Raw genomic sequence first — 23066 nt, 5'->3', positions numbered from 1 at the left:
TCAGTGTTGGCTGCTGTTGTCCTTGTAGAAGACCTCAGAGCCTGCCTGGGCCTCTCCAAGACCTGGCTCAGCGTGTGGCCTCTGCTCAGACCAGCTGTGATCACCTCAGAGCTGTTGGTGGCCACGCTTTCGGCATCAGTGTGGCCACCGTTTCTGTTCCCTTTTGTTCTACGTGTTAGTGATGAGTCATTGATTGAATGAAGTAATTTAATATCTCAAATCAGTGACTGTGCATCACTTGGTTGTATTCTGTGTGGGATTAAATTTTGGTTTTAATTAAATACAGGATTTTTTTTTTTTTAAGTGATTGGCTGGCTTGCCGGGAAGAAGCAGGGATTGTTTTGGCAAGTCCCACATCCCACAATAACACACACATATGGTTGTCTCCTTGTTGTGATGTTGTTGGAATAAGTGACTGCCAGGGGTTCTCTTCATCCTTCAAGGAGCAATGGAGCTGAAGCACATCCTTGTAATGAATTCTCGCATCGAAACAATGTCTTTTCATCCTCATAATGGCATCTCTTAGTTACTGAGTACACACTGTCTGCCATGCTGTGCTTGGCCCCTTGTGGACCTTTTATTTCATGCTCAGAACAGCCCTGTTAGTTAGATCATCTTGTCCTCATTTTTTTTTAAGTTGAGGAATAATTCACATACCATAAAATTCACCATTTTAAAGTGTAACATTCTGTGGCTTTTTGTATATTTACAAGATTGTGTAACCATCACCACAATCAATTTTAGAACATTTTCGTCACCCCAAAAAGGAACCCTGTACCACTAAGCAATTACTCCAGATTTCTCAAGTCTCCCCCAGCCCCTGGCAACCACCATTCTCCTTTTGTCTCTATGGATTTGCTTATTCTAGACATTTTATATGAAGGGAATCATCCAGTATGTGGCCTCTTGTGGTTGGCTTCTTTCACTTAGCATAATGTTTTTGAGGTTCATCCATGTTGTATCAGTACTTCATTCCTTTTTATGGCCAAGTGATATTCCAGTGTATGGAGCTACCACATTTTGATTATCCATTCCTCAGTTAATACACATTTGAGCTATTTCTACTTGTGGCTATTGCAAATGATGCTGCTATGAACATGCATGTAGAGGACTTTGCGTGAATTCTTGTTCTCCTTTTATGGAGGGGGAAACTGAGGCTGGAGTTAAGTGACTTCCCTGAAATTCCATAGCAAGAAAGCCTCAGCCCAAGAAAAGCCTCAGTTTGGAACTGGAGGAAGAGAGTGCTCTCAGGCCCACACTGTAGGTGCCTCTTCCTTTTTTAGGTCTCTGGCTGTTCTTGTGTGGTTAGAGCACATCCTGACTGTTGGGTGTGATGGCCACTGGCCAGGGGCCAGAAGCTCAGCTTTGTTTGCGGAGACAGACACTCTGCAGTTCCATCATTTCCCAGAGAGGCTGGGACTTCTGCAGTAGGTCACGGAGAAAGCACCTCTGAGTTCCAGAGTCTCACGTGTGCAGCATTTGTTGTTGGGCTGTCGGCTGTGCTCTGCAGTAGCCCCTCTGAGCTTGGCCCTGGTGGGATTTTACCCCATTCCCCATGTAACCATCAGGATGGATCTCCACTGACCCAGCCTCCTTAGCCTGTTCCCCATGGATAGCTGGATGTTAGGGATGTTACTTTCTTTAAACTGAGGATATTTGTAAGAAGTAGTAAGTGCTTGTTGTAAAAATATCATACAGTACAGAGATCTATAAAGTAGGTAGTAGAAGAAATAACACCCCCAAAACCATGGCCATGTTCAGTGGTCTCGCCATGTTCCCAGAAGATGCCATGCACATTTCCCCTTTCCTGGGCACCTTCCTGCCCTTCTCTAACTCCCCGCCAGGGCCCAGTATAACTGCTGTTGTGGTGGAACTTTCTGGACTTCTGCAGTGCTCGGTGAGCTCCTCCTGTGACCTTTCCTCTCCAGGTGGCATGAGACAGTTGGGGAAAGGCCAGGAAAAGGCTGCTCTCGAAACTGGGAGTTAAACACCAGCAAAATGCCCGAAAATCCCCAAAGCAGTTGTCTCTGGGGAAGGGGATTTTCCAGGAGGCAGGCCAGTGCTCTCTTTTTCCTCTTAAACCTTCTAGAGCTACTTAGCTCTATAAACACTGTGCGCAGATAACAGAATCCAGCCTAATTGTGTGCACTGGTGCGTTGACACCAGTCCTTGATGACTTGTTTCGCTTGCTGTCTGCACCCCGCACGTCCCAGCTTTGGAGATCAGACAGCATTTCAGAGAATGGCAGCCCTTTGGCTTCTTATGCCAGGATGCCAGCTCCCAACCCCTAGCCCTTGAATATACATGGAGGTGCTGGGAGTTTGATCTTCTGGAAGGGGTGGTGGCTCTTCCCAGCAGGCCCACGCTTAAGTTTTCATTTTCATGTTCCAGAAGAATCTATTTTCTCTCTACCAGGCTCAGGGATGAGAGTCTCATCCCACCCAGGGCCTCTGATCTGAGGTCCTTGCACAATCCCACATGTTTTGCTAAACTGAGCTCTCTCAGGGTAGACAGCCTGGGTTCAAATCACAGTTCTTCTATTAACCTACTAAGCCTGTGTTTCTACAATGATAAGATGGGAATGAACGTAATACTCCCTACTTCATGGGGTTGTTGTGAAGATTAAATAAGATAAAGTGTGTCAAATATTTAAGAAAGTCTCAGGCACGTAGGAAGCACCATACAAGGGTAAGCTATTATTATATCACCTTTTTTTAGGACTATCTTCTGACAGTAGGAGGAGGAGGGAGCATAGTGTTGTGTAGACTGATGTAGGGGTCGTAGAAAGACCATGGGCATCGGAGTTGGGTTACTCTTGGTTCAAATCCCAGCTCTCTACTCATGGACCTGGGTGACCAACTTCCCTGAGCCTCAGATCCCCCCATTATACTAAGGCACAGACAATTCTAGAACCCTTGGCTGCAGCTTGCAACCTCTCCTCTTTGACAGGAGCACTGGCCAGAGCTCTTTGCTCAGTAGGATCACAGAGTCACAGAATGTCCAGCCTGGTTGAGACCCCCCATATACCATGGTCTGAACCCTCATTTACAGAAGAGGAGTCAAGGCCCCCGGAGAAGTTGTTTCCCTGAGACCCCACAGCTAATAGCAGAGGGACCGGGACGAGAACATGGGCCTCCTGAGCCCAGCCCAGCTGCTAACACACTGACGGTCACCTGTGCCTCTTTCAGAGCCAGAAACATGAACAAGCAAGAGAGAAGAATGAAGAGACGGTGGCTCTGTCTTGAAATAGCCCAGTCTGAGGGGAATCGGGAGGCACCCAGGGCAAAATATCTTTCCACGAGTGAGCAAACTTAAAGCCCCTGCACAGGCATGGACCAGCCAGCACTTAGTTAATGTGAGTTGCTGTCATTATTGTCACCATCATCACCATCAGTCAGGGCCAAGAAACCACAGCTGGTGGAGGCCCAGTCTCTCTAAGCCAGTAATTCTCAAACTCAAGTTGGAGGGCTTGTTAAAACACAGATGGCTGGCTTCCCTGGTGGCGCAGTGGTTGAGAGTCCGCCTGCCGATGCAGGGGACGCGGGTTCGTGCCCCTGTCCGGGAGGATCCCACATGCCGCGGAGCGGCTGGGCCCGTGAGCCATGGCCGCTGGGCCTGCGCGTCCGGAGCCTGTGCTCCGCAACGGGAGAGGCCACAACAGTGAGAGGCCCGCGTAATGCAAAAAAAAAAAAAAAAAAAAAACACAGATGGCTGGGCCCCACCCCCAGAACTTCTGATTCTGTAGGTCTGGGGTGGGGCCTGAGAATGTGCATTTCCAACAGGTTCTGGGGAGATGCTGATGCCCCAGACCCCCCTTGCCACTGAGAGTGGTCCTTGGACCTGCCTGGTAGAAATGCAGGATCTCAGGGTCCGCCTGAGACCTGTAGCATCAGAAGCCTCATCTTAGCAGGATCCCCAGATAATTTGTTGGCACATTATAGTTTGAGAGGTGATGGCATAGTGCAGAGTTCTCTACCCTGGCTGCATGTTAGGATCACCAGGGGAGCTTGGGAACCCCTGATTCCCAAGCCCCAGCTCACACTAATTAAGTCAGAATCTCTGCAAACGAGACTCAGGTATCAAGAGTCTGTAAAGCTCCCTGGGTGACTGGCCCAGTGTGTCGCCAAGTCTGAGAACCACCAGCTAGAATTCAGAGTGGCAGCCAGGAGGGGTCTCAGAGATGATCAGCTCCAACCTTGGCATTTACCAGAGATGCACACCAAGGGTTTAAGAGCCGAAGGGTCCTGCCTGAGGTCCCACAGCCAATTAAGTGACACATCCAGGCTCTGGATAATTCTTTCACCAACTCTTTCAACTCTAAACCTCCTTAATATAGCTCCATGGTAACTGCAATATACCAGTGTCCACAGGAATTCATTGTAAATCTTGGAAGGCCTGTCTGCTCATTGGAACTCAAGATTTCTTGTTTCAGAGCAGTTGACCATCCCAAGTGACAGTTACATATTGTAAGGAGGCTGTGTACATAGTGGTTAGGAGCACAGGCTCAGGGCCAGCTATGCCCTTTACTAACAAGCCCGCAGGTCTGTGTCTCAGATTCTTCCTCTGAAAGCAAAGATGGTGATAATAGTTCCCATCTCATGAGGCTGTTGTGAGGATTAAGAGTTAATATGAGGGCTTCCCTGGTGGCGCAGTCGTTGAGAGTCCGCCTGCCGATGCAGGGGACGTGGGTTCGTGCCCTGGTCCGGGAAGATCCCACGTGCCGCGGAGCGGCTGGGCCCGTGAGCCATGGCCGCTGAGCCTGCGCGTCTGGAGCTTGTGCTCCACAACAGGAGAGGCCACAACAATGAGAGGCCCGTGTACTGCAAAAAAAAAAAAAAAAAAAGATGAAATTTTGCCATCTGCAACAACATGGATGGTCTTGGGAGGTATTATGCTTTGTGAAATAAGTCAGAGAAAGACAAATGCTAACGATATTGCTTAATCTGAAAAATAAAACAAACTAATGTATATAACAACAACAGAAAAACAGACTCACAGATATAGAAAACAAACTAATGGTTACCAGTGGGGAGAGGGGAGGGGGAGGGGCAAGATAGGGGTAGGGAATTAAGAGGTACAAACTACTATGTATAAAATACACAAGCAGGGCTTCCCTGGTGGCGCAGTGGTTGAGAGTCCGCCTGCCAATGCAGGGGACACGGGTTCGTGCCCCAGGCCGGGAAGATCCCACATGCCGCAGAGTGGCTGGGCCCGTAAGCCATGGCCGCTGAGCCTGCGCGTCCGGAGCCTGTGCTCCGCAACGGGAGAGACCACAACAGTGAGAGGCCCACGTATCGCAAAAAAAATAAATAAATAAAATAAAATAAAATACACAAGCACAGGGAATATAGCCAATATGTTATCACTACGAATGGAATATAACCTTTAAAAATTGTGAATCACTGTGTTGTACACTTGAAACATAAAATATTGTATATCAGCTATACCTCAATAAATAAAATTAAAAATAAATTTTAAAAATTTTAAAGTTAATATGACAATGCTGAGATCACTGACTTGCACACAGGAAGCACCCTATAAATGTTGATTATTATTTCATTAACTGAGTGACCTTGAATAAATCATATGACCTTGGGGCATCCCATCTTTTAACTTCTCTGTGATTCAGTTTCCTCCTTTGTTAAATGGGGGTAAGTGTAGAACTGACCTTACAGAATACTTAGGAGGAGCAGATGAGATTGTAGGTCTGAGGCCCTGAGCAGTTTTGGACCCACAGCTGGTGTCAGTGAATGGTGGCTGTGGTCATATGTCACAGACAGAAAAACTTACAGTAGTAAGTTCTGGCTGGGGCAGGGTCTGAGCTGGGCTGTTCCAGACTTTCTGAAGGGAGCATCTAAAACCATGGGGATTGAGGTTTCTGAGGTGTTTTGCCTGGAGTAAAGCTTGTCATGTCCTTTATCCTCATATATGTAAAGCATTGTCACTTGGGAGCAGATATCTATGTGTGATCCAAGAGGGCAGAAGGACCACTAGGTAGTGGCAGGGTAGCTGTTATCATATGGTTCATGAAAGAACTCTCTAACAGTTCAAACCATTCTGTGGAGGGGAGGGGAGCTCCCCATCATCAGAGGTGTTCAAGAAGAACTCTGTGTCCTCCGGTGGAGACATTGAGAGAATTTCAGGTCTGAGATTGGAGGCTGCATTACTCAGTATTTCCCAAGTTTGCTTATGGGTAAGAATCATCTGGGAATACTCGTTAAAAAACACAAATTCCCTGGCGCCATTCCAGACCCACTGAGGCAGAATCTCAGGAGTAGGGGCCTAGGACCCACCTCTCCAGATGCTTCTTACTGGGAAATTTGGAAAACATGGGCTAAATGGCCTTCAGCCTCCTTCTAATCCTGAAAAAAAGAGTCCATGAAAAAAGACGTTTGTGAAAAGAGATATTTTGTGAAAACAAGACATTCTGGGTGGGACCGGGTCACACTGGTGGCAGATTTCCTCCTGCAGCCTGGGGAGTCTTGCATCTTGGTCAGGCCACAGAGCCCACGCACCCGCCAGCCTGAGTCCCAGACACTTTCTCCTCGGGTCCTGTGGCTTGGTTACCAGGGGCTCCGTGATCCTCTGCGCTCTCTGCACAGGGCCCTGTCACCAGGCCTACCTCTCAGCAGGAACTGAGCAGGGGTCAGAGTTCTGTTTCTAAGGAACAACACAAGCTTGACTCAGCCCTCCAGACTTCCTGCAGAACGTTCTGTTTACTGCTTGGATTTTGCTTTTTCTGCCCTGGTTTTGCCCACCAGTTACTTTTCATTAGGCATTCGTTAGAATTTACGAGATAACCTTTAATGAAGGACCCATGCATTTTGAGTTAAAGAGCTTCTTTATTAACACGAAGTACTATTCTAATTGGAGGTTTGGGGACATGCAGTTTGGCCTTCTTGTGATAATAATTATGATTATGAGGATAATTATGCCTTGTGTTTATTACAGCGCCTTCCCCCCCCAAGGGTCTCTGTTCTCTACTATAGCTCAAGTGTCGGTGCCGGGGGCACTGAGGAAAGGCACACTTGAATCCAGCTGCCATCCAGATGTTGAAAGAGAACCCTGTGTTAGTAACCCCAGCCCCTGATGGGGTCTGTGGGCGTGCATGCACCACCAAGTAGCATGAAATGATTCCTTCCTCTCTGGCGAGGCTCCAGAAAATTGCAGGAGGAGCCAAGGCTTAAAGGTGGAGCCCCAGAGGAAATGAAGGTTCTCTGGGCTTTTGCGCATGCCATGGCCCATGCCTGGGTTGCTGTCCCTCCCTCCTCTCTGATTCTAGTGACCTCTCATCCATCAGTGTGCAGCCTGAACCTAGGCAACCAATTGTCCTGAGTTGTCTGGGGCTAAGGAGGGGTCCCCCAGGATGCAGGGCTTTTGGTACTAAAATTGGGAATGTCCCAGGCAAACCAAAACAAGTTGGTCACCCTACTGGAATCTTTGCATTCCGATTCTTTGCACTCCATCGTCTCCCCCAGATGACCTTGGACAATTGGCTTATCAACACAGGCCTCATTTTCCACCTGTGAGGGTAACTCATGATTAATACATAAACAGCGCCTGCTACTGTGCCTGCCACATAGTCAGTACTCGTGATGCTAGCTATGCCTGTTTTTTTAGTTGAATGAGAACTTTGAGATCACCCAGCCTCCATCTGGTTCAGGGATCCTCTCAGTGGTGACCCTGCCTGATCACCCCATGACGCTGCACTTACTTCCTCACATGGAACCTTTTCCTTATGACGGCTGAACTAGCCCCCGTCCTGTCAGCTCTGAGGACCCATAGAGAATGGGACTCTCGGTGACATCCCATGGCTCCTGGAGGATGACTTGCCTGTCTCCAGCCTGGGTCTTCTCTTCCCTTGGTAGGGTCCCCCTCTCCCTTAGTGGGACCTGGCCCCCAGCTACATCCTGGCTGTGTCTTCTGGAAGTCGTGCTGTCTGCCCTCATGAGCATCGGACTTGGCTCAACCCCGGGGGCTTTTCTCTACTACACACAGGCATAGTGGGTATAGAAGGTGCCCATCCTTTGAATTAGACCTGGAGAAGAAGTTCCTGAGGACAAAAGGCTCATGAAGAAGGCTGCGGGGCCTCTGTCCCCAGATCGCAGGTGCTGAACTAGAAAGGCCTACAAGAGTTTGTAGCCAAGGCCCTGGTGTCCCACTGAGCTGCTCAGCAGACTCCACTTTCTCTGGCCTAGAGACAACTGGGCACATTCTTGACTCAGTGGGGCAGGATAGCAAAATGGTTAGTACCCCTGGCTGCCTGATCAGCCTAACCTGTATCCAAATCTTACTCCCCTACATTTAGCTGAATGACCTTGGGCAAGTCACTTACTTGCAGTTTCCTCATGTGTACAGAGAGGATAGTTCTGACAGCCTAGCTCACATGAAATAGTGAGTGGTGCTATTTATGGTATTATTATCCCCACCCCACCCAGGGAATGGACGTGAAGTGTTTTGCTCCATCTGTACAGATGGGAAGGTGACTGGGCAAGGTCTGGGTACCTGGATCCCCATATTCTTGACCCAGGGACCATGGAGAGCTGTGCTGGAGATCACGGGCCTGTCCTCCCAGTTGGGATGGGAGTTCACAGGCAGTGTTAGTGGCTGGTGACGTGGCCTGGATGGGGGTGTTTGCATCACATCCCAGCAGGGCACTTTGTAGGAATCCTTGGGGGCCTTTGCCATCAGAGGCAGCCAGACTGTTCTGAGCAGGAGCTCCATGGTGCACACTCCTACCCGAACACCAGTCAAAGGATGGAGGGAACAGACGGAGTCCCCAAGAACAAAAAAATCATAGGGAAGCCACAGGGCACAATGCGGAACGGTGCCTGGCACATAGTAGGACCTCAGTAGTTATTTGTGGAAGATAAATGAAAGCAGCAGGTGTGGATGCATTTTGGGCCCTCAGCCCGCCCCCCACCCCAGATGCCGGCCCATATGCTTCTGTGACTGTGTCGGTGGGCAAGTGAGGCTGCAGAGGCCATGTGTTGCTTGCACTGGGGACTGGGAGAGTGGGATGGTGTACAGTTGGGATGGCGTGTGGACAGCCCAGGTGGGAGGAACAAGGCTGTGGGCTGGGCGTTTCTGAGCTGATCTCCTCTGGAAGACAGCTGCTTTGAGGGTCCTTGGAAATAACCTGAGTGGCGTTATGTCTCTTCGGCCTTCATCTTGAGCACTTTCTGTCCCCACTTTGGGGAGCAGGGTTCATTATATGATTCTTCAGTAGTGCCTGAGTGCTGAAAGTGCCAACTCATAACTTCGACTTCAGTCCAGTACAGAGAGCTACTGTCTTTCTTTCATGGGTCTGCCTTCTCTGTTTCTCAGATTGATGAGCTGGCTGGCTTCAGTTTATCCTTGAATATGCCAGGTTATTTTTTCCAATAAAAGCTATTTTTATGATACGTTTATTTTTCTATTTTAAAAGTAAAGTATCACCATATATACTTAAAATATTTTTATGCAGATAAATAGTGGTACTTATTTTGTACAAAATAAACAGCAGGACTATAAATAGTAATAAATTGCTCAAATCCTTTGTAATAACCGTTTAACATTCTGGTTATTTTCCTTTTGGTCTTCTTTCCCAGGCATGTATACTTTTGTACATAGTTGGAATTACTGTGTGCATATAATTTTTATATTCTGCTTAAAAAAAACACCTAAATGCTATAATTTGAACTATTAAACAAGAAAACAGTGCACAGACATAGGTTGATAATATTATTTAGGGACCTCTACCAACACCTAGAGGGGTGATGGAGTGGGTGGAATGCCAGAACTCCAAATAGAAAAATAGCAAGAGACCTGAACAAGATTTTCCACCAGGGAAATAAAAATGGTTAATTAACCATAAAAGATAATCAGTCTCATGAAAGCAAGGGATACCATTTCCCCTGATCATATTAGCAAGGGTTTTTTTAATGATCCTCTTACTTGTTGGCTAGAATATATGTAAATTGGTATAAATATCCTGGAAAGCAGTTTGGCAACACATATCAGTGGCTGTATATTTATTTACTAATTATATTTTCTCCCTGGTGAATATCTATCATCTGATGGCCTTTTTTTAATTGAGTTACATTGAGCTTTTAAAATAATCAGTATAACAACTTATGTATCCTATTTATAGATCCTTTTTTACAATCTGTTGCTTGCCTTATTTTCTTCTAAGCATCCAGGTGTTTCATATTTTTTTTATAGTTAGGTTTGTTGATCTGTTCCTTTGTGATTCTTCACGGCTCCTAGGTTGAGAAAGTCTTCCTCACTTAAGTGGTTGTATAAGTCTGTTTACTTCTGATTTTTTTATTTGATTTCAAAAAATATTTAAAGTGTAATTTTATCTAGAGTTTTTTTTTTTTTGATTCTTAGGTTGAGAGTCTCTCTTATTTTCCCAAAATTGTTAATTGGTTATTCTGACATCAGTTATTAATCCTTCCCTTCCCTAATTTATTTGTGAGGCCTCCATTTTAGTGTTTATTAAACTATGACATATTATTTATGGTCTGTATTTTCTGGACTATAGATCTGTATTTTCTTTCTATGTAGTTACTGTATTTTCTTTCTATGATCTATTTTTCCTATTACCCTCTGTTTTAGTTACTGCAGCCTTATAAAATTGGTAATCACTCCACCTTCTTCTCTTTTAGAGAGTCTTGCTTATTGCCCAGTTGAAATTTAAAACCATTTCATCAAGTTTAAAAAAAAAACTTTTTGGGCTTTGAGTAGGAATTGCATTAAACAATCTGTAAATTAACTTCTTTAAAAAATCACCGTTATATCAATATTTTAACTTGTTGTCAACGAATGCTATATATCTCCATGTACAAACCCATTTTTATTTGTTTATTTGTTTATTTATTTTTTACTTATTTTTTTGGTTGCATTGGGTCTTCGTTGCTGCACGCAGGCTTTCTCTAGTTGCGGTGAGTGGGAGCTACTCTTTGTTTCCGTGCACGGGCTCTAGGTGCGTGAGCTTCAGTAGTTGCAGCATGTGGGCTCAGTAGTTGCAGCGTGCGGGCTCAGTAGTTGTGGCTCGCAGGCTCTAGAGCGCAGGCTGAGTAGTTGTGGCACACGGGCTTAGTTGCTCCGCGGCATGTGGGATCTTCCCAGACCAGGGATCAAATCTATGTCCCCTGCATTGGCAGGCGGAGTCTCAACCACTGAGCCACCAGGGAAGTCCTCCCATTTGTAAAAATATCTTTGTGAACCTTTCTACTTTTCTTTTGTTTTAATCTTTTTTTAAAATAGATCTTTATTGGAGTATAATTGCTTCACAATACCGTGTTAGTTTTCGTCGCACAACAAAGCGAATCAGCCGTATGCATACACATGTCCCCATATTCCCTCCCTCTTGATCCTCCCTCCCAGCCTTCCTATCCCACCCCTCTAGGTGGTCACAAAGCACCGGGCGGATCTCCCTGTGCTATGCTGCTGCTTCCCACCAGCCAACTATTTTACATGTGGTAGTGTATATATGTCAATGCTACTCTCACTTCTCCGCAGCTTCCCCCTCCCACCCCAAGTCCTCAAGTCCATTCTGTATGTCTACCTCTTTATTCCTGCCCTGCAACTAGGTTCATCAGTACCATTTTTTTTTTTTTAGATTCCATATATATGCGTTAGCATACGGTATTTGTTTTTCTCTTTCTGACTTACTTCACTCTGTATGACAGACTGTAGGTCCATCCACCTCACTACCTATTAGAGAAATGCAAATCAAAACTACAATGAGGAGGGAGGGAGACGCAAGAGGGAAGAGATATGGGAACATATGTATATGTATAACTGATTCACTTTGTTATAAAGCAGAAACTAACACACCATTGTAAAGCAATTCTACTCCAATAAAGATGTAAAAAAAAAAAAAACCTACAATGAGGTATCACCTCACACCGGTCAGAATGACCATTATGAAAAAAGCTAGAAACAATAATTGCTGGAGAGGGTGTGGAGAAAAGGGAACCCTCCTACACGGTTGGTGGGAATGTAAATTGATACGGCCACTATGGAGAACAGTATGGAGGTTCCTTAAAAAACTAAAAATAGAACTACTTTTCTTAATATTGGTCAGATATATTTTCTATTATGATTATCTCTATATTTTATATTATATTGCTGTTTGGAATAGGATCCTAAAAATTATATTTATTGCTGGCATATAGGCAATTCAATATTATTGAATTTTGCACTTTTAATTAGCCACTTTGCTGAGATCTTTTAAATTTGTGTACTTTGTCAGATGACTGCTTTGTTGAGGTTATGCAGTCATCTCACATGCACATAATAATCATTTTGTCTGTTTCTAATGTTTATGCTTTCTATTTCTTTGGCCAGAACTTCTAAGACCATATTCAGGCATACCGATGATGGAAGGCATCCTTATTTTGCTCTTTGTTTTAAAGGGAAGGCTTCTGACATTTTCCTTGATGTTGTTCCTAGCAGGTCTGAGATCTGTTGCTTTTAGCCAAAGGGGCTGTTGTGATTCACAACCACAACAAGACTCCTTTCTAGACCTTTGTGCATCTGGCACAAAGCACTAGGGGGCTCATTGTTTGGAAGTGTTTGCTCTTTCAAGAATCCTCAGCTTGCCCCAAACTTCGAGCCTACAGAGCTGGTCTGGTTCCAACCCTTGATCTCTTTTTACTGAAAGTCTGACCTCTGGGCATTCGTTCTTCCCGGCAGGACCTTGCACTCTCTTCTTGCTGATACAAGAGCAGGTATCTGACATTGGACTGGTACGCAGGGCTGGGGTCACCTAACATAGCCCTGGACCAGAGCAAACAGTAAAGACACTTCTTTTCTTTTTTTGTTGGCCATGCCACACGACTTGTGGGATCTTAGTTCCCTGACCAGGGGTCAAACTCAGGCCCCCTGCAGTGGAAGCTCGGTGTCCTAACCATTGGGCCAACAGGGAATTCCCTAAAGACACTTCTTAACAGTATGTCCTACCCCTATGGTTCCTCAGTCTTTTGCACTTTTGCCCTTACCCCCACCTGTCCCCTTTCTTTCCTTAAACCAGCTTAATGAGGTCACCAGTAAACCTGCCCTGCCCTCCAAGCCTGGTGGACCTCTGCTGACGCTGTGCTCTGGGGGCCTTCCCAGTCCAGTGGGAAAACAGACACAAAAGGAGGTTAATACAATACAGGATGAAGAGGTCTCATTTACACCATATGAGACTCAGAGGCTGGAGCTTAGGGCTGTCAGGGAAGACTTCGTGGAGGAGATGACATTTGAGCTGGTATTAGAGCCAGAGTAGAAATTCTGTGAGGCAGATAAGGGAGAAGGGCTTCAATTTTGATTATTTCTATAGACTTTGCATTATTGTTGCTGTTCAGAATAGGATCTTTAAAAACTATTTTATTGCTGGCTTATAGGAATATTACTGAATTTTGTATATTAATATTGGAACAATCTTCAAAGGCTTAGAGGTGCCTGGGGAAGCCCGGCCTCTTTCGGGAAAAGACAAGAGTTTGTTGAGAGATGGGGCAGTGCTGTCTGAGTTGATGAGTGCTCCTGAACGGGGTTGGGGGGGCAATCACCAGTAATGGGGGTGATCCAGGAAGATTTCCAGAAGAGGTGGGATGGGAACTGGCCTTGAAGCATGGAGACGATTTGGGTAGGGTGGGAAGGGGAGAGCAAAGTGGAAGGTGAGTAGGGAAACAGCATTTGTATTTAGCATTCCCACTACTTATCTGCCAGGCATTTGCTTAGTACATTGAGTACTTTTTATTATATTTACTTTTCCTGACAGACTTGCTAGGTAGACAATGATATCCCTATTTTACAGATGAGAAAACTGAGGCTCAGGAAACTTAAGTGACTTAGATGAGCTGGACAGCCCAATTTCTGAGCCTCCATGCTTTCAGTGTCTCTCTGCTGCCATATATATGAAACAGGTTTATTGAGATATAATTCACATACCATACAGTTTAGGGTGTACAGTTCAGTGGTTTGAGTATATTCACAGAGCTGTGCAACTATTACCACATCCAATTTTAGAACATTTGCATTACTCCAACAAAGAAGCCCCTCACCCCTTAGTTGCCATCCCTCAATACCCCCAGCCCTAGGTAACCACTAATCTACTTCCTGTCTCTGTACATTTGCCTGTTCTGGACATTTCATATAAATGGCCTCATACAATATATTGTCCTTGGTGCCTGGCTTCTTTCATTTACCATAATGTTTTCAAGGCCTGTCTATGTTGTAGTATATATTGATACTTCATTTCTTTTTATTGCCAAACAATATTCCTTTTTATGGATATACACATTTTGCTTATCCATTCGTCTATGGGTGGACACATGGGTTGTTTCCACTTTTTAGCTATTATGAATAATGCTGCTGTGAACATTCACGTGTACTGTTCTGTGTGGACACATGGTTTCATTTTTCCCAGGTATATACCCAGGAGTGGAATTGCTGGGTCATGCAGTAACTAGGTTTAACCGTTCGGGGAACTGCCAGACTGTTCTTCACAGAGGCTTCCCTGCTACCTCTTAGACAGACCTGTCTTCAGAGTGACAGGATGAGGAAGAAAGTCATAACACAAAGTCTGTGTGAATTGCCTGTTTTCAAAGAAGTAGACTATTATAAAGTACTCTTAAGACCCTGGCTTCGCTGTTGAGTCTGATGATCCTAGAGGGACTTGTGGATCCTTCAGGGCCTCAAGCACACGGCTGTGAGTGCTGATCATCAGAGCTCTGTCTTCTGCATTCCGGCCAGCAGGCTGTGCTGTTAGAGAAGGTGCTAGAATAAGCTGTTACATTCAGTGTGTGAGACTGGGACAAGTGTGATGAATGGTGATGAAGGCTCTTGGAGGAGGGACAGCAGGGTCTTGAGCCTGGCACAGGGGAGACAGGTAGGAGACAAAGGAGGCCAGGAGGAGAGACAGGGTGGGGTCTGTGGGGTTCAGGGCAAGTCCATGGGCAGCTGTGGCTGCTAACTCTGGTCTTTGTCCTTTGGCTGCAGACCTGGCCGAGTGCAAGCTGGTTTCCTTCCCCGTCGGCATCTACAAGGTCCTACGAAATGTCACCGACCAGATCCACCTCATCACGCTGGCCAACAACGAGCTCAAGTCCCTCACCAGCAAGTTCATGACCACGTTCTGTGAGCTCCAAGGTAGGCCCTGGTCAGCTGAGGCCAGGAGGGCATGCTGACCCTCATCCTTCAGGCTCCGACCCTGTCTAGGGAATGTCACCAGGGCTAGTCCCCAGTCAGCTAGTCTCAGGAAATCATTCCCAAGGGGAGGCTCTAAGGGTGGACCTGTGTCCTCTGGAAATTTCTAAGTGCCACTCCTGCCTCTAGCTGGCTGTGAATCAGATTGACTCATGGTCAAGGGTGTGGGTCCTGGAGTGATTCTCCTGTTTTGAACAGACCAGTAGAGTATTTGGGGTCCTGCAGCTCAGGAGTAGTTATTTTTCGGTGGACTTGAACGAGCCCCCTTCTGACCGCCATGCCCTAACCCCCCTGCAATCTAGCGTTGCTCTCCCATGTTGCTTTCTCAGTTCAGGAGTGACAGACGCCAGGGTTGTTGTTTTCTGTGCTGTGCACATGTACAGCAAGCAGACACGGGTGCTCGGCAGGGAAGTGGGCAGGAGGCTGGCAGGTGGGCATTGTAGATTCATCTGAAATGGCTCCTCCAGGTGGACAAGCAGGTGGCAGTGCCCGCTCTCCACTCTCCAGGTAGCCCCTCCATCCTTCTGCAAGAGTCCACTGCCACTCAATGACCCGTGGGATGGAGTTGCAGCCTGGGCGCTTGGTGTATGTTCGTGAAATGGTGGGGCGGAAGAATTGGAGAGGGCACAGGAGAAGTGATTCCTGCCTTCTGGAATTCTCTATCTGATAGGGGCATGAAAGGAGTCTAAGAGCCTGTTTAGAGAAACCAATATGTAAAATGCTGATGGTACCTGAGGGACCTGAGAGGAGCATATTTCATGCAGCTTCCTACAGGAGGTGTGAGCCCTGGGCAGAGTCAAGAGGGGAGGGGAGAGGTGTGAATTGGCAAAGCCAGTGCAGGGACAGGAAGCAGCTTGGACAGTGGCTCAGGAGGGAGCTACAGGCAGGACCTAGACTGGGTGCAAACACAAAGGGCAAGCAGGAGGGATTGGTCTGTGTTGTCGTTTCTGACCGAAGCTCACAAAGCCCATTGTGTTTGTGCCTAAAAAGCTAAAGTGCTTATGTTGGGGGTGGAGAGGATCCCAGGGCAAGACGTGTTTCCCCAGGGGCACCTGTGGGTGCTTTTGACCAGGCCCACTTTTCCCGTCCTTCTTTTTCTGGTGGCTGCTTCTTTACACAGGTGAGATGGGTCCTCCCAGCTGCCGGGGCCCTTGGACTAGCAACTCTCGGCCTGGCTGAAATTAGAATTAACTGAGGAGTTTTTCTACAAACATCATTGCCTTGGCTCTACCCCAAGACCAATTGAATCAGAATGTCTGGGTGTGGGCCTGGGCCTAGGCATCTGTTAACATCAATATCAGTCGTTCTAAAGTGCCGGCAGCCAAGATTGAGACCATAGTTCAGGGGTTATAAACACCAACGCTTAAGAGACTAGCATGTAGGTAATGAGTGACTCAGATTGGGCATGGGACAAGAGGGAGTGGTGGGGACTGTGGCCACCTGGTACATACCCTACTCAGCTTCTGCCAGACGTGCCACGGGATTGTTCTGATAGTTTGATTCAGTTGAAGCTGGAAAGGTGGATATTTATGTGAATTTTATCCATTTTTACTTAATTTTTATTTTAATCTGGAAGCCAATAGAACACATTTTGCAAGCTAGACTTAGCCTGTGGGCCACCTGTTGGGAGAATCTCCCATAAAATATTAGAGCTGTCACTGCCATCTCACCTCACAGGTGGAGAAGGAAGGTCAGGGTGAGAAGGCACTCGTCCAGGCTGTCAGAGCCATACACCCAGGTCACCCACCCTGCAGCCAGGGCTGCCTTTCCAGGCCACCTGCATGAGCTCAAGGGCTTGGAGAGGACTTGACATGGCAGTGCCTTGTGGGATAAGCAAGTAGGCCGTCTCCAGGGACACAGCAGCCAGTGTGGAGAAACACACTTAGGGCCCCTGGATTCGTGACGCCTCATGATACCCTTCCATCGGAAGTCTGTTGAAGAATGCCGTTTGAACCCCCTCCTGTGCTCTGGTGGCTCCTGGCTCCCCCCACGCCACCTCCAATTACAAAGGCAAGGCTGCCATGTGCCCAGTAATTGGATTTCACAGAGGCAGCCATGGACGAGGGTTGGTGACCAGGCAGGGAGGGGCTGGAGCTGAGAGACCCACCTGGCTCTGGACCCCAGCCTTTGTTGTGGTTTCTCTTTCAAGTAAAAAAACCCTCTCCTTTGATGTGTGAAGAGGAGACTTGAATAGGCTGTGCTGGGCTCCGCACTGCCTGCTAGCGTCGTCTCCTGGATTCTTGACAGAGCGGGAGTGCTGCCTTGGTGCTGGGGAGAGAGACACCTGCTTGCTCCCTGCCTGCCAAGTTGTCTCCTGTGGGTACCCTGGGGACTTTCTGCTCCTGGGGTCACGGCCGCCTCAGAGTTGGGTGGTCTTTAAATGATTACATCCCATTGATATCCTTCAACCGTCTTATGGCGGGAAAAATGGAATCTGTCCAAAGGGCACATCAGTTCTGCAGAGAGTGGATCCTGAGGTCTGGCTGTGGCTCCTCTGGCCCCTTTCCTCCTGTGTTCCCATCTCCCCACTTCCTCCAGATTCAAGTCATTCAGCTCTGCTTATTGAGTGTGTCCTGGGCCTGCCAGGCCAGAGGTGTGTAAGACACACCTGCAGAAATAGACAAAGACCATCCAAATGAGAACCAGCAGAGGCTGTTCATTCAGAGTTTGCTCTAGCCAGGGAGTCAGCCACTGTCACTTGCATTTGGCAGAGACTCAAAGGCAGGCAGAGGAATGGGAAAGCTTCGTAGTGGATGAAAGGCAGAAGGCTTCAGGTGGGCCTGATGGCAGGCTATTGGCCTGGGGAAGCTGGAGGTGGGCGGGCCAGCCAGCAGCAGGGCGTCCTATGGGATTGGTTAGGATGCGCATCTGGCTGTCTCTGGTTGGTCCTGAGTGGGATGTTGGGACAAAAATTTAGGGAAACTGTCAGTTAGTAATCAAGTCCCAGCCATTTGGGGCCAACTGTTACAGGGGGTATTCTTTGGCTTCCTGGATTGTCGATGGAGATAGTAGTCTGACTTCCTACAAGCCTGACTTACAGAAGACTAGCTTCCTGGGCTGGCTGCTTTACTAATGGTTTGGTTTCTTGGGCAGGATGCTTCAGGTTATGAGTCCCAGTTCTATTTTTATACTCGGTCTGGCCATTGTCTTTGTGTATATTCAGTGTCTCACAGCCTGCCTTTAAACTCAATTCATTAGTTCCTCCCGAGCATCTGTTCAGGGCCGGTGTGAGCATGAACAGGAAATAACATGAAAGCCCAAATTCGCTGGGCACTTAGCCCCCACCAGCTCCACACTGAGGGTTTTACACACGTCACCTCATCTAATCCTCATAGCACTGACGTTTGGGAAGGATAAGGAAACCAAGACCTAGACCTGGCCTTTGAGGAGCCCACAGTCTCTCAGGGAGGCAGGTGTAGGAGCAGACAACCGATTTATAATGTGAGGGCACATTTACTCAAAGTCTGGTGACTCTGTGAGGTCAGTCCTCTTATTATCTTTGTTTTACATGAGGAAACTGGGGCACAGAGAGCTTAAGTACCTTGCCTGAGGTCACACAGTGAGAGAGAATAGGGTCAGGACTGTGGGTCCAGCTCCAGAGCTCCTTTATAAACTACTAATGGGAGTAAAGTGTATGCACAGTTTTGCAACGTGCCCCTTTTACTTAGCAATATATTTTAGGAACTGGTTCACGTTGGTAGAGTGAGAGCCACCTATCCTTTTCATGGGGGCAGAATGGCTAGCACTTCATTTTAGTCTGTCCCAGACTCCTCGGTTAGAAGAGTTTTCTCACCCCTTCCCTCTGTCCACCCAAGGAGTGGATGTGGCTTTCGGAAATGTCACTTCTTTCCCCTCTGTTCCCCGTGGGCAGCAACTGTCTCTGTGTGAAGAGCCTGAAGTGCTGAGTATGGGCCACTTGAAGGACAATTATTGTTCCACCTGATCCACTGACTCTGCCCTGCAGGCGGCCCCTTGCAGGTGGGAAAGTAATTGCTCATTGATGCAGTGTCGTAGCCAAGGTGCTGATTGACACTCAGTGGGCAGGTATTTTTGGAGTTGGCACATTCCTTTACCACCAGGCTGCGTAATTACTGCAGGCCAGCCTCATCTGTCCCTTAATGTAATCAACTGGCCTTGTCTCTCCGCTGGGGTCAGTCTGAGGCCTCTGAGTCAGCCCTGACAATTATCCAAGATAAGGATGATGAGGAAGTAATAAGGGGAACTTGGGGAAGGAGAGATCCATTTAGCAGACTCCAAAAACCACAGTTCAGAAGGGATAATAAGGGGATGTCATGCCTGGCTGCATTCAGGCTGGGGACAGTCTTGGGAGTGGGATGGAGTAAGGTCTTCTCCCAGAGACCCTGTCCATCCTGGGAGCCTCGGTTGTTTGACTCTGAACCTTGGTGTAAGAGAGCAGGAAGAAACATCTGGAGCTCCCCTAATACAGCCACACACACACCCGCTCCGCCCTGCGACAAGAGGGCAGTGAGACCCTGGGCATAATTGTGAAAGTCTGATTGACTTTCCTGCAAGCCATGTGTCCCAGCTGCATATACCTTCTCTTATTTTATCTTTTGATTCCTGCCTTTAATGATAGCTTTCAGGGGTTTTTTCCACAAAAAGCTCCATGATCCAGTAATTAAGTCTCATGGATCTTGTACCCCTCTAACAGAAACAGTGCTTTTACTTTTCAAAGATTATCCTTTTCATGTTCAAGCATAGGGCTGAGCATGTAGTAGGTGCTTAATAAATATCTGTATTGTGCAGCACGTCCTGCTTTTCACAACACTCTTAACTCATTCTCACAGCCCTGCTGTAAATGGGCAGGGAGGACCTTCTCATGGAGGCTGTCCAGGGAGAGGATGGGCCCAAGGACACATGATGAGTTAGATCGGAACCAGGTCCTCCTGGTTTTTCCCCCATCATTCATTCACCACTAAATAAGCAGGGATTTGCCGAGTATCTACTCTGAGGACAGGTGCTGCGGGGATTAGAGGTGCAAAACCTGAAAAAGCAGGTGGCCGGAATGGCCCACCTCTCTTGGGGAGGTTGGCTGGGGTTCACATCCTGGTTTGGGGGTTGGGAGAGGAAGGTCAGATTAACTGGGGGAGAGGTAGGGGTTTGTGTGACCTTAGGCAAGTTATTTCATCTCTGTAAATTGGAGGTAATGGGTTATAGTAAAATTAAATTGATGATTGCGTGTAAACTCCATAGAACAAGTACCTGGAGCATAGTACTACTCATTAGATGTTAGCCATTATTATTCGTTTTTGGTCTAAGCCCCAGACGCAGTGTGGCTGGGTATCCGGCCCAAGAGCTCTTTCCTGGAAACCCTCCCCCACCCAATCCCAGCACTTCAATACTTTCTTAATGCAGCAGGAGCCTGACTACCTAGAGTGGGTTGGCACCGCCTTTCCAGAGCAGATCTGGGCTCCCTTTGAAGCTCAGTAATGGAAAGCTCTCCCTTCCTTCCCAATTTCAACACAGCCCCTCTGATTACCCTAAAGCAGTCAAGGAGCTGAACACCAAGGGTGCCAGCCCTGCCTGCCCAGCCGTGACTCCCTCTGCGCCTTTTGCTTTTCAGAAGTGCTTCTGAGCCGGGGGAGAGGCCGCCTTTCAGGCAGATTCAGCTTCTCCTCCTTGCAGCTGAGCGTCTCCTTAGAGCCTGCTGCTGAAGAAGGGCTGGACTTCAGAGAGCAGCCTTCCCTGGGAAATGAGATGCTGGGCAGGGGCATGATTTTGTATCCACAAGTCTCAGTCTTGAGAGTAGTGATCTCCAGAGAAGGATACACAAAGCAATGACTTGGAAAGCTGCCTCAGCTTTACTGAGTAAAAAAAGCAGTTCTCAAAAGAGTATATAGTCTATGATTCCATTTGTTTTTTGTTTGTTTGTTTGTTTTGCGGTACGCAGGCCTCTCACTGTTGTGGTCTCTCCCATTGCGGAGCACAGGCTCCGGATGCGCAGGCTCAGTGGCCATGGCTCACGGGCCCAGCCGCTCCGCGGCATGTGGGATCTTCCCGGACTGGAGCACGAACCCGTGTCCCTTGCATCGGCAGGCGGACTCTCAACCACTGCGCCACCAGGGAAGCCCTCCATTTGTTTTTTAAAAACAATATCCATCCATCCATAAGCATGTACATAGAAAAATATAGAAGACTGAATACCAAACAACAATGGTTCTGGGTGGGGAACACACAGGATTTTCATTTTCCTTTGTTCCATATTTTTGTGATGTCTCTGTTTTTACAGTGAGCATACATTGCTTTTATAAGTAGAAAATGCATTTAAAGTGAAACAAACTGCATCAGTCAGGATAGACCAGTTTTACATTAGGAACAAATAATTTCAAATCTCAGTGGCTTCAAAAAACAAAATCTTGTATTTACAGTTGGGATAGCGTTGGGTTTCTGTTATGGTTATTGGCACTCTTCACGCGCCTGAGGGCTAGGCGACCTGCTGCCTTCAGTGGTGTTGGAGGACTGGACCTGAATTTTCTCAAGAAGATAACTCAGCACAAACAAGACCCAGGAGGGCTATGCACAGAGTGGGGAAAATATTAAATCAGTGAAAACAAAAATCTCCCTTGGTGATAACAGATTTCAGCAAGAGCACCTAATTTTAAGCAGCGCATCTTTCTGAAGCTTCTCCAAGACAAACCAGCTGCAAACATTGTCCATGGTAGCTAGCTGAGCAGCCTTGTGTGTGTCAGGGTGTGGAGAATCAGTAAGTGGCGTGGATAAAATTACGGACCTGGGAGCCACACTGGCCTGAGTTCAGAAGCTGGCTCTGCCATTTCTAATGTCCTGATCTGTAAAACGGGATCCATTCTATGCAACTTCAGTGGGTCATCATAAGGATTAATTTGAGGTAAAACATGGTAAACACTGAAAAGAGGGTACTAGCGTGTGGTGAGTGCTCAAGACGGTTCGCTTTCTCTGTCATTCTGTAGCAGGTCCCCCGTGTAGTCGTGTCCAGACCCTGCCTGCTCCTCCCGAGAACACTGACCTGAGGAATCCAGACAGAGCTTGTCAGGAGGATCCGTTATACTTTTGGGATGGACCACCTAGTGAGCAAATAGTCTGTAATTTGATAGGAGTGAAAGTTGCCCTTTTCCAGAATGGGGTCCAACCAGATGGAATCAAGCTGGAAAGTCATGAGGGGCAAAAGAGCTCCAGAAGAAGAGTCTGCTGTTCAGAGTGGTTCTTGAGCAAATACTTCTGGAGGAGGAATGCCTTGTTTGGCTTGGACTTTTAATTAACCTCACTGGGCGAGGGAGCAGTCTTGGCTTTCTGACACCTGGGGTGTCAGAAGGTAGTGAGTTGACGCTGGTTTGTAAAGCTTGGAAGAGTAAGCCTCCCATGGGTCCATCAGGGAGCCTGGGCAGAAAGGGTCCCTGCCCTCCTGCTTCTCCCTCAGCCCTGAGAGGAGTGGATGTGATCATACAAAAGCCTCGGGATAATGTTCATTGTAGCCGCACACAAGGGCAGGAGATTTGCAGAGCCTTTGAGTCATGGATGCAGCAAGACAGAGACGTATAGGAAAGCTATTGAACAGCAGGGAAAGAGACCTGGGAGGCCACACTGAACTTTCATTAAAAGACAACCCTCAGAATGGGAGAAAATATTTGCAAATGAAGCAACTGACAAAGGATTAATCTCCAAAGTTTACAAGCAGCTCATGCAGCTCATGCAGCTCAATAGCAAACAAACAAACAACCCAATCCAAAAATGGGCAGAAGACCTAAATAGACATTTCTCCAAAGAAGATATACAGATTGCCAACAAACACATGAAAGGATGCTCAACATCATTAATCATTAGAGAAATGCAAATCAAAACTACAGTGAGATATCATCTCACACCGGTCAGAATGGCTATCATCAAAA

At 47.2% G+C, this 23066-nt stretch overlaps 1 protein-coding gene across 3 annotated transcripts in view; it reads left to right on the top strand.

The window, feature by feature from the left end:
• The window catches only part of LRRC20 (leucine rich repeat containing 20), a 65617-nt gene that overhangs the window by 20562 nt on the left and 21989 nt on the right, over positions 1 to 23066 (top strand). For all 3 annotated transcript variants that reach the window (XM_082611207.1, XM_082611205.1, XM_082611206.1), the window contains one exon: positions 14974 to 15123. In XM_082611207.1, coding sequence (XP_082467333.1) covers positions 14974 to 15123 — 150 coding nt within the window. The remainder of the gene's footprint in view (positions 1 to 14973; positions 15124 to 23066) is intronic.

The sequence above is a fragment of the Mesoplodon mirus genome (genome assembly GCF_964341445.2).
Source record: "Mesoplodon mirus genome assembly, chromosome: 2".
Classification (NCBI taxonomy): Eukaryota; Metazoa; Chordata; class Mammalia; order Artiodactyla; family Ziphiidae; genus Mesoplodon; species Mesoplodon mirus.
This window is presented reverse-complemented; position numbering and strand designations above follow the sequence as displayed.